Source organism: Mixophyes fleayi, chromosome 1 (genome assembly GCF_038048845.1).
Source record: "Mixophyes fleayi isolate aMixFle1 chromosome 1, aMixFle1.hap1, whole genome shotgun sequence".
NCBI lineage: Eukaryota > Metazoa > Chordata > Amphibia > Anura > Limnodynastidae > Mixophyes > Mixophyes fleayi.
Window position 1 is genome coordinate 354608613 of NC_134402.1, and position 15820 is coordinate 354624432.

General features: G+C 40.7%; 1 protein-coding gene across 1 annotated transcript in view; it reads right to left on the reverse strand.

Moving 5' to 3' along the window:
- Positions 1 to 205: 205 nt before the first annotated feature.
- The window catches only part of TCTN2 (tectonic family member 2), a 29079-nt gene continuing 13464 nt past the window's right edge, over positions 206 to 15820 (reverse strand). The window contains exons 9-18 of the mRNA XM_075177247.1: positions 14296 to 14352; positions 14052 to 14183; positions 8993 to 9070; positions 8458 to 8538; positions 7037 to 7145; positions 5574 to 5677; positions 3466 to 3619; positions 3247 to 3357; positions 2929 to 3017; positions 206 to 491 (exon numbers count right to left, since the gene is read on the reverse strand). Coding sequence (XP_075033348.1) covers positions 370 to 491; positions 2929 to 3017; positions 3247 to 3357; positions 3466 to 3619; positions 5574 to 5677; positions 7037 to 7145; positions 8458 to 8538; positions 8993 to 9070; positions 14052 to 14183; positions 14296 to 14352 — 1037 coding nt within the window. The 3' untranslated portion in view covers positions 206 to 369. The remainder of the gene's footprint in view (positions 492 to 2928; positions 3018 to 3246; positions 3358 to 3465; positions 3620 to 5573; positions 5678 to 7036; positions 7146 to 8457; positions 8539 to 8992; positions 9071 to 14051; positions 14184 to 14295; positions 14353 to 15820) is intronic.

Here is a 15820-nt window from a genome sequence, read left to right on the forward strand (position 1 = left end):
AGTCTTTATAAGACTGATGTGGCAGCCTGAAATATTGGCTACTTACCGTAGTTATGCTGTCGTATATTAAGTTCAATGTGTTTATTTAATTTTATTCTTACTATAAACTTCTAAAAACAAAAATGGCCCTTAAAGGGAACTGGTGAATGAACCCTAACAATATTTTGTGACACAGATCCCACCACCTCCAAAAGTGAAATAAAAAGCATTACATAGTTTAATTTATGACTGAAATATAAAATATATACTTTTAATCTGTGAAAATGGACATTATAAAAGGATCCAAAACATTAAATATATTTACACCTTTACCTTTCCAAAATGAAAAAACACACCAATATTTACATATAAAATATTAAAGTGGTTCATTTACAGTGTAATACTATTCCATGCTTTACGTATTCTGTTCCAAGGACTTCCCAGGACTGCAGCACTTATGAAGAAGAAGACCAGGATCATTACTTTAGCCAGAGTCACATGATGCGGTTCTCCTATAAAAATAAACCAAAAACAATAGAAACAGGTTTACAGTACAAGGGATACAGAAATACCACAACATTTGAGAAAACTGACCTAGAATAAAATCTATCAAATATCTTAAGATCTCATAAGCTCTGGAAACATTTACATTGATATTTAAGATGTTTGGAGATTTCTTTCCATATATTTGCATAGCAGCTTGCATTTCAGCAGGGCCGCCGAGAGGAGGGGGGGGGGGTCGGGTACTAATTACCCTGGCCCGGGCATGTCAGGGGGCCCCCCAGCCTGGGCCCTTGCGCCGACGATTTTTGTTTTTAAAAAAATACATTTATTTTTTTTTCTTCGCGGCGGGGGGGTTTGGTCGTTGGTGAGGGGAGCAGGGTAGTTAAAAAAAACCAAAAACCATACTCACATGATCGCGGCGCCAGCGTCCCTCCTCTCTGCTGCTCTGTGACTGTCTGAATGCCGGGTGTGACGTCATCATGTCACGCCCAGCATTCAGTCAGTCTGGAGCAATGGAGCACAGAGGAGCAGAGAAGACCAAGAAAGAAGAGAGAAGAAAAGGTAAGTGAAGGGAGGAAAACGAGGGGGGCACAGAGGGGTTAAAAAACGGGGGGAGGGGGGGGGGGCTGGGCAGCATGACACAGAGGGGTTAAAAAACGAGGGGGGGCATGGCACGAAGGGGTTAAAAAACGAGGGGGGGCATGGCACAGAGGGGTTAAAAAACCAGGGGGGCATGGCACAGAGGGGTTAAAAAACGAGGGGGGGCATGGCACGAAGGGGTTAAAAAACGAGGGGGGGCATGGCACAGAGGGGTTAAAAAACCAGGGGGGGCATGGCACAAAGGGGTTAAAAAACGAGGGGTGGCATGGCACAGAGGGGTTAAAAAACGGGGGGGGGGGGGGGTGGGCAGCATGGCACAGAGGGGTTATAAAACGAGGGGGGCATGGCACAGAGGGGTTAAAAAACAGGGGGGGAACATGACACAGAGGGGTTAAAAAACGAGGTGGGGCATGGCACAGAGGGGTTAAAAACTGGGGGGGGGCAGCATGACACAGAGGGGTTAAAAAATGGGGTAGCAGCATGGCACAGTGGGGTTAAAAAACGAGGGGGGGGCATTGCACGAAGGGGTTAAAAAACGAGGGGGCATGGCACAGAGGGGTTAAAAAATGGGGGGGCAGCATGGCACTGAGGGGTTAAAAAATGGGGGGGTGCAGCATGGTACAGAGGGGTTAAAAAACGAGGGGGGCATGGCACAGAGGGGTTAAAAAACAGGGGGGGGGGCATGACACAGAGGGGTTAAAAAAACAAGGTGGGGCATGGCACAGAGGGGTTAAAAAACGGGGGGGGGGCAGCATGACACAGAGGGGTTAAAAAATGGGGGGCTGCATGGCACAGAGGGGTTAAAAAACGGGGGGGGGGGGGGGCAGCATGACACAGAGGGTTTAAAAAATGGGGGGGCAGCATGACACAGAGAGGCTAAAAAACGAGGGGGGCAGCATGGCACAGAGAGGTTAAAAAACGAGGGGGGCAGCATGGCACAGAGAGGTTAAAAAACGAGGGGGGCAGCATGGCACAGAGACATTAAAAAATGGGGGGCAGCATGGCACAGTGGGGTTAAAAAACGAGGGGGGCATAGCACAGTGGGGTTAAAAAACGGGGGGCAGCATGGCACAGTGGGGTTAAAAATGGGGGGGAGGCATGGCACAGTGGGATTGAAAAAGGGGGGGCAGCATAGTATAGTGTGATGAAGGGGAGCCAGGTAAAGGGGGCAAAAGCAGCATGGAGGGCGCAGTGTGATCATAGGGCATGGCGATGATGAAGGGGCACATTATTGTAATATTTGAGCTGCAGGAAGGCCTAATCATTAATCGTGGGTGGTATTGATTTAACACCAGGGTTGTTTGGAATTATCTAAATGTAGCCATTTTTTTCCAAATAGGGCCCCCAGCATTCCAGGATCCAGACAAGCCGCAACTAAAGAAACATGCAGCCACAGGTGAAAGTGAGAACAGGTAGGAGAGAGCAGGACAGTATGTGAAATGTTGTGATTCTAGTAGGGACAATGGCTATTTTTGGTGAGTGCTCTGCCCAATGTAAGGTGCAGGGCAGGACTGAATTCTTTGTGTACACACTGCATTCTTTGTATACTACACTGTGGTGCTAGATGTCCTGAAAGTCAGGAGTGCTTGGACATATGTGACGCTCCGGCGAATTGAGAGCCTAGTGATTTTGATGTGTTAGCCACGCCCCAATGGCGCATTTGCCACGCCCCCAAATGCATGACCACACGTGTGAAAAACGGCGGCGCAATTTTTTTTTAGCATACTTGACTATAAGGGGGGCCCCATGAATTTGTTGTACCGGGGCCCTGAATTCCTCTTGGCAGCTCTGCATTTCAGGTGTAGTTGTCCATTAAGCTGCAGGTTACAAACACATATACAGTACCTGTGTAGTACTTTGTCAGAGGATAAGCGAGTTGCTGCCAGCACACATCATTCTTCTCACAATCATATTCTGTGTATGTCATCTGGAATCTAGGAGCACAAGATACAGGAATGGCAGTCTACTGACCAAAGTATTTCTGACCGCAATATCTTTTTAGAACAATATTCTATATGAACAAGGTAAATATTCTATATATTTAAAACTGATTATTGGATCTTATAGTCTTGTCCACAGTGGAAAAAAAGGACAATGTGATAATATACAATGGGATTGATTTTTGCTAGCCTGGTACATGAACCTGTTGGCTTCCGTAATTACCTTGTGATGGCAGGAGGCGGCTGCGCTGGAACTTTGATAAACTGCACAGAGCTTGTGAGCGGAAGTGACAAGTTACAGGCAGACACACAATTTATGTTAATCGTTGAGAAACTGAAAGAAAAAAAAAACACATGTTGATATCATCAATAATAACATGTGATTTAAAATGTAATTTTATTTTGCATATACTTGAAGAAACAATATCTCATGAATACTGACCTAACTTTGGCTGCCAGGATCTCCTCCTGAGGAATCCCCTCCACTGCACCTGTTACAGCAGTTATGATCTGAATGTTCATGTTTGCCGGAACCTTTAAACATATTACATTTTCAGTGGTACAGTCCCCTGTACACGTTGTATTGGGTTCTTCATCTAAATGGAAACAAACATTCACATATTTTATTTACAAGGAATTTACCATTACTAATGAGAGTTTTTTTTCAAGTAGAACCAGGCACTCTGAAGAAAGTGTATATAATGTTTATTAATCTTTTATATAACTACAAATACTCCTTTGATCGTGGTTTAAAAAACCTCAGTCGCTTACAGACAGTAGAGGCAACCATTCAAGAGAGCATAGCCAATGAATTCACGAGGAACCAATAAGATTACAGAGGCACTTAGTTTTATAAAAGTGGACTTAAAATTGTGTTAAATTCACTCCATATTCTTCATTATAAAAACCGGGCACTTTTATTCATAACTTCAAATTGCCAGACAAATTACCAAAGTGTGTATAGTTTTAAATTACATAAAAGAATAACTCTACCTTTATAGAACTTTTTCAAAGCATGTAGCAAAAAAAAGGTAAAATTTCCAAAGATGAAAAAGCCACCCAAAAATGCAGTAAACCAACGAAATATGTGGATTTTCAGTCTCAAAATAACTTTTTAAAACAAGCTTTTATTTAGAAAACAGCATTTTAAAACCGTTCCATAAAAGGAATTTTTTTAAACACAGTTGCGCACAAACACCAATAAAAATACATTTCCAAAAACAACTGATGCGAAAACTAGGTCAATACACTGTATATTATTTACACAGTGTTTATATTTCACCATATTTTACTTCATTTTTCCCTAAAATGTATTGTGGAATGAAATAAAATCTGAATTGTAGATCCTCATATCTAGCTGTCAGGTTTCACAAAGGATCAATTGTATCTGTCATATGGAATATCTGGACATGCCGTACACTTTCATCTGTTCTTCATCGCTGTATTCTCCCTAGGTCCAATTTGCCTACTCTGCTATCGAATAGGCTTTTCTTAAATATATAGTATTACATTCTCCCACACTGGCTAGTACAATTATGTTTAAAACTTATTTTTTTTTTTAGTATTTTGCTTATATGTAATTACTATTTTTGATAGTCTTAAATGACACTATAAAATGGTCATCCACTTTTCCTACATGATATCTGCTCATTTACATAGCCAGCTGTCGTAGTCAGCTAATTGGATAAAGTCATTTCAATTATTATCGAGCAAACTTGGTTGTCTTTGTCTGAAAATATGCGTAGAGCACGCTGCGGCGTGGAAGGGCGTGTCCAGTCGCAACACGTGGCAATAACAGTTTTTACACTTTTGTATACATTCGCACAATCACACACATTTGTAAATAGCACACATTAATTGTAGTTGCAACACATAGTTATTTATGTCGAAATATAGTAGTGTTTATGTGTAATATTATAAGTTATATGCATATTAGTAATACATATGGTACAGGTTAAAGGAAAGGTGTCATGTCTGGTATCATATTAATCACCTTTACCTCAGCAGCTGTCCGGTTCATTCGGCAAAGAGATCGCACATTGCATACTCTAGTTATTGATGTTAGGGAATAAACCTTTAATATGATGCCGACTATAAAATGCTAATGGACTAGTTGTAACTGGAGTCTTGGCGGGAAGAAAGGAGCACATCCCCTGGAGAGATGACCCCCACCTTTGGATTCTTTAGTTTGAACTAGCCTATGATCTGCAACCCCCTGGACCTTCCTGAAGCCTGGACCAATAGAAGCAAGCCACACCATCTGCATTGTTTTACTGTATCTCTGTTTGCATATAAGCAGGAGCTTTTCATCTAGTGTTCAGTCATATAGACCACAGACTTCAGACCTGAATGACTGTTCACTGGATCCAGAGCGCCTGCGATAAGTAACGGCTGTACTTATTAATATTTTGCTTGAATTATTCTGCTACTTTTTGAGAATAAATATTTGTGCGTTGGAACACAAATCAAGATTCGACAATCGTTATTGGATAGCGACAAAAACACTACCTAAACACAATTGGTGTTCTGCTATAACACAAGATGACTTACATATTATAGATACCCATTCGCTTGGGTCACTGGTGTTCGAGTTGCCTCTCATGGACACATGATCAACAGGAACAAACGATTTCAGAAATAAAGCTACATTCTCCCTGCAACAAAGAAGACAAGTTGCTGAATGTCTTGTAGTTTACAGCAATTCCTACAAGTGCACAAAGCAAACAATTATCTTTAAATAAATTATATTCTGGATGGACCATAATATCATTTACCTAATAGGGCATTTCTATATGAGTGATAAATTGTGACATACATAATACTAAAATGTAATGGTCTACAAAATAAATGCAGCACCATAAAACAGAGAAGTATATACAAAGAAAATGAAAAGAAAGGCTCAAAATACATTCATGAGATTCTACCTAGAAAAGCTTAGAGTCCATGGTACACAAACACAAGCCTCTATCTGCATTATGTTTCTGTAGCATTTTCTTTTTCCAGGGCTTTGTCTTTCACTGGGGACATTAGTAGCACGGAGCCAAGTCAAAGAATAAGTGAACCACATAAAACACTCAAAACAAGGAAAATTAGTAAGATTTGCATAGTAGTTATTGCAGACTGTATGATTCTAGAGAGACTAGACTTTCTTTCAAGGTGTTCTTAACCTTGGGAATAACAATAAATGATTTAAATTGAGCAGCATGGTGGTTAGCATTGTTGTCTCACAGAAGTACTCTATAACGGTTAACTACTTTGCAGAGTGCAGCGACATTGTTTCAAGAAAGTAAAAGTGTAGGATGATGTTGCCGGCATTTTAGGACAACCAAGTGACATCACTCTTGCTAGATCCCTGGTTTCCTGCCCAGTCCTATTCTGGTGAATAGAGTCAGGAAGTGAGATGTCAGAGCCGAGACTACCATTTATTCAGCTGAAATCCACAGCTTACAAGTAAATAGGTTAGACACAGCATTAATAGATTTATTTCTCTACCAGAAGACAGCAGAGAACTAAACACTAATATACAAATCTTGGGCCTGATTCATTAAGGATCCTAACTTGGGAAACTTCTTATTTCAGTCTCCTGGACAAAACCATGTTGCACTGCAAGGGGTGCAAATTTGTATTCTGTTTTGCACATAAGTTAAATACTGACTGTTTTTTCATGTAGCACACAAATACTTGATAGCTTATTTATACACTGAAATTTAAAGTTGATATTGTGCTACATGAAAAAACAGTCAGTATTTAACTTATGTGCAAAACAGAATACTAATTTGCACCCCTTGCATTGTAACATGGTTTTGTCCAGGATACTGAAATAAGAAGTTTCTCAAGTTAAGATCCTTAATGAATCAGGCCCCTTGTTAATAGTTAGGGCATATGAATTAAAAATAAATAAAAGGTGAAGTTATATTAAACATTTTTAGAAGCTTTACAAGTTAAGGCATTAGAGCTCTATAATTGTCAATCATATCATAACGAGCTTGTAAAATGACAAGATAATGGTAGACCTTAGCTGTGAGCAATTCTCATTGACCACTTTTAAGAGACATCCAGAAAATGAATTTTGTCCAAACAAAACAGGAGTCTGAGTAACTGCAGAGCATGAACTATCTCCAACTGAAATACACAAATATTATTCACAATGGCAAAAATGTTACTTGCAATTTAATAAAAAATAATGAAAGTAAAAAGCAAAAACAGAACCTTAAATATATAAGACCTGATTCATCTTCAGACGAAAGTCTATTTGCGTGCCGTATCTTGTTATACGACAGCTACAGGGACGGTGTAAGTGCCGACTGATAGTGATGACTACACGTATACATGCTATAACATGTGTTTGCAAACAAGAGAAACAATTTTTAAAAAATGCATTTTATGTGCCGTAGACACTAAGAACATCCTGATTTACGTATTTCATGTGAAGAAAAAAATATATAGAAAAAAATATAGAAAAAAAATATATAAAACAGATTTTATTAAAGAGTATAGCATTAAGAGTTGTAAATAAAGTGTATAAAATATTTTTTTTTGCATGCGTTCTGATGGGACTTTATGTTGCACATATACATGTGCGTACCTTGCACTGTGTTCTGTCTATCTACATACGGCAAGTGCATACTTATACAAAAGTGGAAGCTGCTCAAATCAATTTATAGGCCATAACAGGTGCTGAAAGGGTGGGGTTATCCTGCAAGGAACATACACACAACATTTTTTCCCCCAGCACACTGCTATAGCCTTGGCGTGGCAGGATGGCTTAAACATACATTTGCAAATGTGTGCAACAAAGACTTTTGCATTTTTATCTACAGTAGAAATGGCAGATCTGTTGCTGGCTATAGCAGTGTGCTGGGGGAAAAAATGTTGTGTGTATGTTCCTTGCAGGATAACCCCACCCTTTCAGCACCTGTTATGGCCTATAAATTGATTTGAGCAGCTTCCACTTTTGTATTTGTCTGAGAGGCATGTTGGTGTCAGTAGCTGAAGGGGAGTGCTGACATTGGATTGCTATTTGGAGGCTTCTGGGGTACCTCTTTGGTAAGTTAGCTCTCAATTTAAAAACACATATGTATGGCCCATATATAGGGACTCTCATTGTTTAGAGTAGGACCATCCTATATGCAAAAGCGCCTTGGCGTGGCAGGATGGCTTAAACATACATTTGCAAATGTGTGCAACAAAGACTTTTGCATTTTTATCTACAGTAGAATTGGCAGATCTGTTGCTGGCTATAGCAGTGTGCTGGGGGAAAAAATGTTAAGTGCATACTTATACCCAGATAGAAATGGAAGGTGTCTTGAGATCTACTTGTATTTGAATACAAGTGTACAAGTTATGTGCGTTCACACTTCGTTTGAAGATGAATCAGGCCCATCATTTGTATAAAACATTTAGAATACAACAACTACAGAAGACTTCAGCTTACCAGGTTTGAAGACTTTCAGAGTACTTTTAACAAATGGTACACTTCCATTGGCGGCTATTACAGGCTTTCCAACTTGGTACCCTGCGAAAGAAAAAAAGTGCATTTTGCAGATTTAAAAAAAATATTAATATAGTAATACAAAAAAACAAAAAACAAATACTAAACACTTCACAAGCTTACATGCAGATTCTCAGTCTGCAGCACCAGCAATGCACAGCATCTGCTGTAGTATACTAGTACCTCATCACTCATATACCGGCAAACAAAAGTGTATTTAAATGAGCTTGTCTTGGACGTCTAGTATGTGGAAATGTCACATACGTTACAGTCCACACTATAGCATCGGTGCAGGCTGAGATGTATCTAACAATGGAGAGGTACGGGACAGGTAAAAATGTAAATAGCCACAAAAGTAAACATTACTGGAAGTAGTTTTATGTACTATTGGATGAGAAAATGAATAGCGATATGGTTACAATAAAAAGTAGATAGCAACTAAAAACCACAAGTGTTTGCTATGAACCCCATTTTCTACCTGGATTTCCAGAGAGGACATCTGATGTATTGTTGTTGCTGGTGAGAAATGTAGCTGTAAATCTTTGTGAGAGTTTAGCTGTAGAAACAAAGAGAGAATAAATTTTATTATACATAATGGAAGGTCGTTAACTAGCATGGGTGCCAAAGGGGCAGAAACTCATAGCCAATCAGATACTTGAAACATACTGAGCAAAATTGCTGATTATTTAGTATGGGTTACTGCACATTTGCAACTATGTTGAAAAGGACAAAAGGTTCAGATTCAGCTCTTGTGGCCGCCGTAGGCATTTTTTAAACTCTTTTCTCACTTTATTTTTTTTTTTAAAGGAAAGTGGGGGGAACCCACAGCCCTGGTTTGAGCCGCCCAATACTTCACGCCAAAGCATATTTTTTTCTCTTTCATCCAATTGGGGGGCACTGCAACCTTGAGGTATAGAGGCTGGTTCAGGAGTTAAGCACATAATTTGAATCTGAACAAAGTCAGAAGGCTTCTCCCCCTCTAGATCCTCTCAGGGAACCTCAGATTAAACTAAGTGCCCAAGGAGTATAGGTGCTTCTGCATGGAGCTGCCGTGAATCAATGCATGTGATATATGTAATAACTAGACTTAATTACTACATTATCAGGCACCATATTCTCATTCCCTCCTAGATGTATTTTGTTATTTAATACTTTGTATAGTTTACTCTCCTTCTCACCGTTCCTGCAGCAGTGGCTTTACCGCAACAAACTATAATGTGGCGCTGGCTGAGGAGATACTGTCTCTGGCACCTCCTTCTGCTGCCCTACTGCATCAAGGAAAGGCCTCTGGAGGGGGAATCTGGTCACTATCGCTGATGTGTCGCTAGTGTCTGTCCCATCATGGTGGAACATGTGCAGAAACTCTGACACAGATAAAGTGGCAACTAGTGTATCAGTCCCACACAACCTATGGCAAATTAGGGGAACTGTCCTACTAGAAAGTGTCCATGTCTGGACTGGGGGACTACTTATCCCCCACTGCCAGCACCTCCTTCTCACAGGCTTTACCTCCCAGAGGAAAGCCAGCCTGAACTGAAAGATGCTGTCTCACGCTGCCTTTCAGACCTTCAGGGAAGTATATGTGGGGGAAGTTTTACTTTTTGTCAGATTTCTCACTCACATTAGTATTAGGTTTGTCTGTCACTTTTGTCTCTATTAAATTTTGCACTATGGTTGTCAGCCACTGGGTAGAAGCAGCACTCTTGAGTTGCTGATATGGATCAGGTGACCATATCCAAGATGGCAGCTCCCAGGAACTGGTTTTGGAGGGAGACCTAAAGTGGAGGCTGCTATCCCCTGATTGGCTGGTAGGAATCATGTGACCGAATCCAAGATGGCAGTGCCAATACTCTGATTCTGGGAGAATCTCTGGAGTGGAGACAGACTGGGCAGCATCTTGCAGAGAGATCTGAAATCAGCAGAGCCTGAGGATCGCAGGGACAGCTTGGAAAGACAGCGGAGAGGTAAGTGACAAGACCTGAGAGCCTGGTGTGTGACAGATTGGTCCTGTAGGAGGCCATTCATTTTTTGTTTAATCAGCTGTGGTCATCCTAGTTCTCAAAGAGAAGAGGGGTTTGGTTTTTATTCCAATCTTTCCTTGGTCCAAAAACTAGACATGACCTTTTGGCCCATCTTATACCTGAAATCCCTAAACACCCACCTTCGGGTGTACAGGTTGAAGATGGAGGCTTTAGACCTAGTACCTACCCAACAAATGGTATTCTTGGAACTACTGTTTGATACCAGACAACATAGAGTATTCTTGCTGGTAGACAAAGTCCTTGCACTACAGAGACTACGAAGATCTCTCCTGACATTAAAGCAGACGATAACTCTTTTATGCATCAAGGATCTGCGGAACATGGTTTGCATGCTTTCGCTCGAGGGCACTCCACATGGAGAAACATTTTCAAAATGTAGTTCATATGTCTCTGGCTTGTCAATATGTCTTCTAGTCGCCGATGGTCGACAATCTCAGCAGAAGTTGTCACTTAAGTCTGGACATTAGTAACAACAGATGCCAGCTCGCATGGATGAAAAGCTAGGGCTCTTCAGTGTTGTCTGCAGGAAATTTGATCCCAGGAGGAGTCAAAGCTCCCCAACAATGTACTGGAACTAAGAGCAGTATTAAATGCTCTAATAAAAGGGACAGACTCTTCTATGAGGGAAGGCCATAGAGATTCAAATCAGACAATGCCACAGCAGTGGCATATATAAACCATCAGGGAGGCACCAGGAGCTCTCCAGCAATGAAAGAGACTACCGAAATAATGCATCTCCAGCAATCTCTGCTGTGCTTATGCCAGGGGGGGAAGAATTGGTAAACAGATTCCCTAGGCAGAAATGCCCTACCCACCAGGGGATGGTCTCTATACCCAGATTTCTTTCTCCAGTGCAAAAGTGGGGTTACCAAGATGTCAATATGATGGCACCTCGGTTGAACCACAAGGTGGATCATCTCTGCTAGAGATCTGAAGGCATTTTTGGTAAATGCCATGCTGGTCTTTTGTAGTTAGTAACAGATTTACCTCTACCTCCTATAGTCGTGCTTCACAGGTTTCTAAAAAAAGGTAAAAAGATAATGTGCTCTTGTCATCCTAGTTGCAGTGGACTGGCCAGTAAGCTCTTGGTACACAGACATTCTAAAGATGACAGCGAGCCTATTATGGCACCTTTTGGTTGGCTTTAACGGGTGGCTGTTGAGGCCATGATTCTTAAAGCTAGTAGTCTCTCGGACACTGTGGTTGAAACCATGCTTAAGGCTATAATACCTATTTCAGTAAGAAATTATCATAGAGTATGGAAAATGTATATTTCTTGGTGTGAGAAAAAGGGTTTTCATACCTCTTCCTTTAAATTGGCCCAACTTCTGTTGCTTTTGCAGAAAGATTTGACAGCGGACCAAGAGTTCTGGGGGTAAATATATCAAGCTGAGGGTTTGAAAAAGTGGAGATGTTGCCTATAGCAACCAATCAGATTCTAGCTGTCATTTTGTAGAATGTACTAAATAAATGATAACTATATTCTGATTGTTTGCTATAGGCAACATCTCCACTTTTTCAAATGCACAGCTTGATAAATCTACCCCCTGGTCTCTAAAGGTTTAGATCTCTGCCCTATCAGTCTACTTTCAAAATAAGTTGGCTCTTCTGCCAGAGTTACAGACTTTTGTGCTGGGAGTACTGCATGTGCAGCCTCCATACATTCTTCGGATAGTTCCATGGGACCTAAATTTGGTCATGACAACTTTACAACTGCCTCCATTTCACCCTATGGAGTCTGTAAAATTAAAAATGCTTACATGAGTGAGTGCCTCTTGTACAGCATGGCACGGAGCTTTGGTTGAGTAGCTCTGTCGGGCAGCCACCTGGTCTTCATTGCATATGTTTACAAGAAATATTCTGCTTTAATGTGTTTGCATCCAAAAAGGCCAGATTTGGCCGAAATGTTTTCATACTGCAATTTCTGAACGTACCCGCCCCTATGAGCAGCTTTGGAATGTCCTGAAGCTTACAGTACATCCCAACTGAAAGAATGAGAAAAACAGATTATGTTTTTTAACTTCTGTTAAATCCATTTCTCCGATTCCACTGGAAGACCCTGAACTCCCACAATTTATTCTCTTGTTGTTCTGTTTAATATTCATGTGTTTTATTTCCTTCTAGGAAAATTGTTGTTCTGGTTTGTTTGATTATTTTCTATCATGTCTTAGTTCACGAATATTGGAGGTTCTATGTGGGGAGGAGATATTGAGGGGGAAGACCCTTCTAAATTTGTGCAGATTCAAATTAAGTGCCTAACTCAGCGGTTCCCAAACTTTTTCAGTTCGCGGCACCCTTAGAGTCTCCATCATTTTTTAAAGGCACCCCTCCAAAATAATTACCGAGCAGTCCCGTTTTTTAAGTATTTAGGTCAGGAGAGAAATACTTAGTAAGTTGTTTGTAAAAATAATATACATAAATCCAAGGGAAAAGAATATTTTTATATTTTTTTTTTCAATTATATTTCTGTCAAAAAATAATTTACAGCTAATATTAAGAGGAATAAGACCAAACAAAATAAAACAAAAGTACAAAAATCATCACACTGTGCCCCTTCACCTTTACGCTGTCTGCCCCTCTTCATCCAAGCACACACTGTCTGCCCCTCTTCACCCATGCACACACTGTCTGCCCCTCTTCACCCATGCACATACTGTCTGCCCCTCTTCATCCACACACACACTGTCTGCCCCTCTTCATCCACGCACACACACTGTCTGCCCCTCTTCATCCACACACACACACTGTCTGCCCCTCTTCATCCACACACACAGTCTGCCCCTCTTCAACCACACACACTGTCTGCCCCTCTTCAACCACATACACTGTCTGCCCCTCTTCAACCACACACACTGTCTGCCCCTCTTCATCCTCACTCTGCCCCCTCCTTTATTCTTTTTCCCCTCCATTGCGGTTTCCTTTCACCTTCCCCTCCATTTCTTTACTTACCATACTTGGCCTTCTTCTATTTCTTCTATCTTCTCTTCTATCTTCTTACCAAAGTGGCGGCGCCCGGGACCCAGCATCCTCCTCTCTCCTGCTGCTTCTCACTGAATATGTCGGGCGTAAGAGAGGAGGATGCTGGGTCCTGGGCACCGCCGGATTGGCAAGTTGTTTTTTGTTTTTTTTGTCCCCTGGCCGCGGCAACCCGAGGAGCTGCGGCGCACACTTTGGGAACCGCTGGCCTAACTCCTAGACCAGCCTGTATACCCCAAGGTTGCAGTGTCAACCAATAGAATTAGAGAAATGAATTTAACGCAAGTTAAAGTTTTATTGGGGATATACAATGAGCATAAGACATTTAGGGGGCAATTCAACTGACTGCGAGTTTTGCCTTTAAAGATATTGCCGTTTTAAATTGCCCCTGCAAAGTTGCTGAATATCGGCGACTTGCAAAATCCGTAGTTTAATACATTTACACCCTGGTGTTAATTGCTATATTGTATCAATTTCAGATTACATGTTGTTATAAATAAAAATAGTAAAACGTATTACCTTGATGAGTTAGACTAATGTTAGCAGTTACAATGGTGACCTGGATTTCTTTTATAGTATTGGTTTCCCAAATGAGTATGTAGTCAGCGGACACAATCACAGGACACTGAACAGCTTGAGGCAGGGCAGGTCCTGTAATGAAAATAAGTGTTACAAATACTAATACAAAATAGATCTAAAAATTAATACACAATAAAACTTTTCCTAATTATTAAAAACAGGTGTAAATAAACAAAATGCAAACCTGTATTAGCAATATCCAAGGTAATGTTTTGACTGTGTCTTATGAGAGGAATAGTGCCTGAAATAAATAGAATAGATTAATGTTTAAAGAGCCACTATATATATATAGTATAATAAAACAAGTTAAACTAATATGAAATTGACAGCAGCATGTACTTTATGCTTACTGAATTAGTAAAGGAAATGCCCATGTTTTCAACTTCCTTTTCTCCCTCTAAACTAGTTTTATCATCATCAACATTTATTTATATAGCATAAAACTCCGTAGCGCTTTACAATTGGAAACAAACAGCAATAAAACAATACTAAGTAATACATACAGAGAGGTAAAACCCAAAAAGTAAATGTTGACAATATAAGCCCATACTTAAATTATATTGTAAAAATCAATTGATTTGATGTTTTTTTTGCAAAAAGAACGGCTTGTCTGAGTTGGGCTACAAGCCTTAAAAATGACAAGACCACTCATACTCAAAATATATACAAAAATGTTTAAAGAAAGTAACATGCATTATGATTCACAATTTGGATGTCATAATGTCCACCAAAATACCTGTTCTGTTAATAAGGAATGTATTGGCAATTATCTCCAAAGTTCATCTTGTACACAGAGTTGCACAACCTATTACAGGGTACAGAAAGGAGGTTATCCCTGAGTGCACCATGAGACCAACGTGAATCCCTTATGCAAGTGTGAAGTATATCAAATGCATGTACACCTTTCTAGTGCAGGGTTGGACACCCCTTCTAAGAACAGACTGCATTCTTTATTACATGGATTCAACCAGGAGCTGGAAATATTCCTTAGAGATTCTGGTCCATGTTGACAAGATTGTATCATGCAATTGCTGCAGATCTGTCATCTACACATTGATCCTGCGCATTTCCTATTCCACCACATACCAAAGTTAGTCTACTATTAGACTGGAGGCCAATGGAGTACACTGAACTCAATGTCATGTTTGTGGGACTAACTTGAGAGGACATGTTGTGGTATCCTGCTAGAAGTGGTCATTGGAAGATGGGTACACTGTGGACATACAGGGTTGCACATGGTCAGCAACAATAATCAGGTTGGTCATGACATTTAAATAATGCTCAAATGCTAATAAGATGCCTAACATGTTCCAAGATAACATTCCCCACACCTTTACAACATCACCACCAGCCTGCACCATTGACACAAGGCAGAATGTCATGGGAGCAGCACAGTGGGCAGCACGGTGGCTTAAGTGGTTAGCACCTCTGCCTCCCAGCACTGGGGTCATAAGTTCAATTCCCAACCATGGCCTTATCTGTGTAGAGTTTGTATGTTCTCCCTGTGTTTGCATGGGTTTCCTCCGGGTCCTCCGGTTTCCTCCCACACTCCAAAAACATACTGGTAGGTTAATTGGCTGCTATCAAAATTAACCCTAGTCTCTCCCTCTTTGTCTGTCTCCCTGTCTGTCTGTGTGTGAGTGTGTGTCTATATTAGGAAATTTAGACTGTAAGCTCCAATGGGGCAGGGACTGTTGTGAATGAGTTCT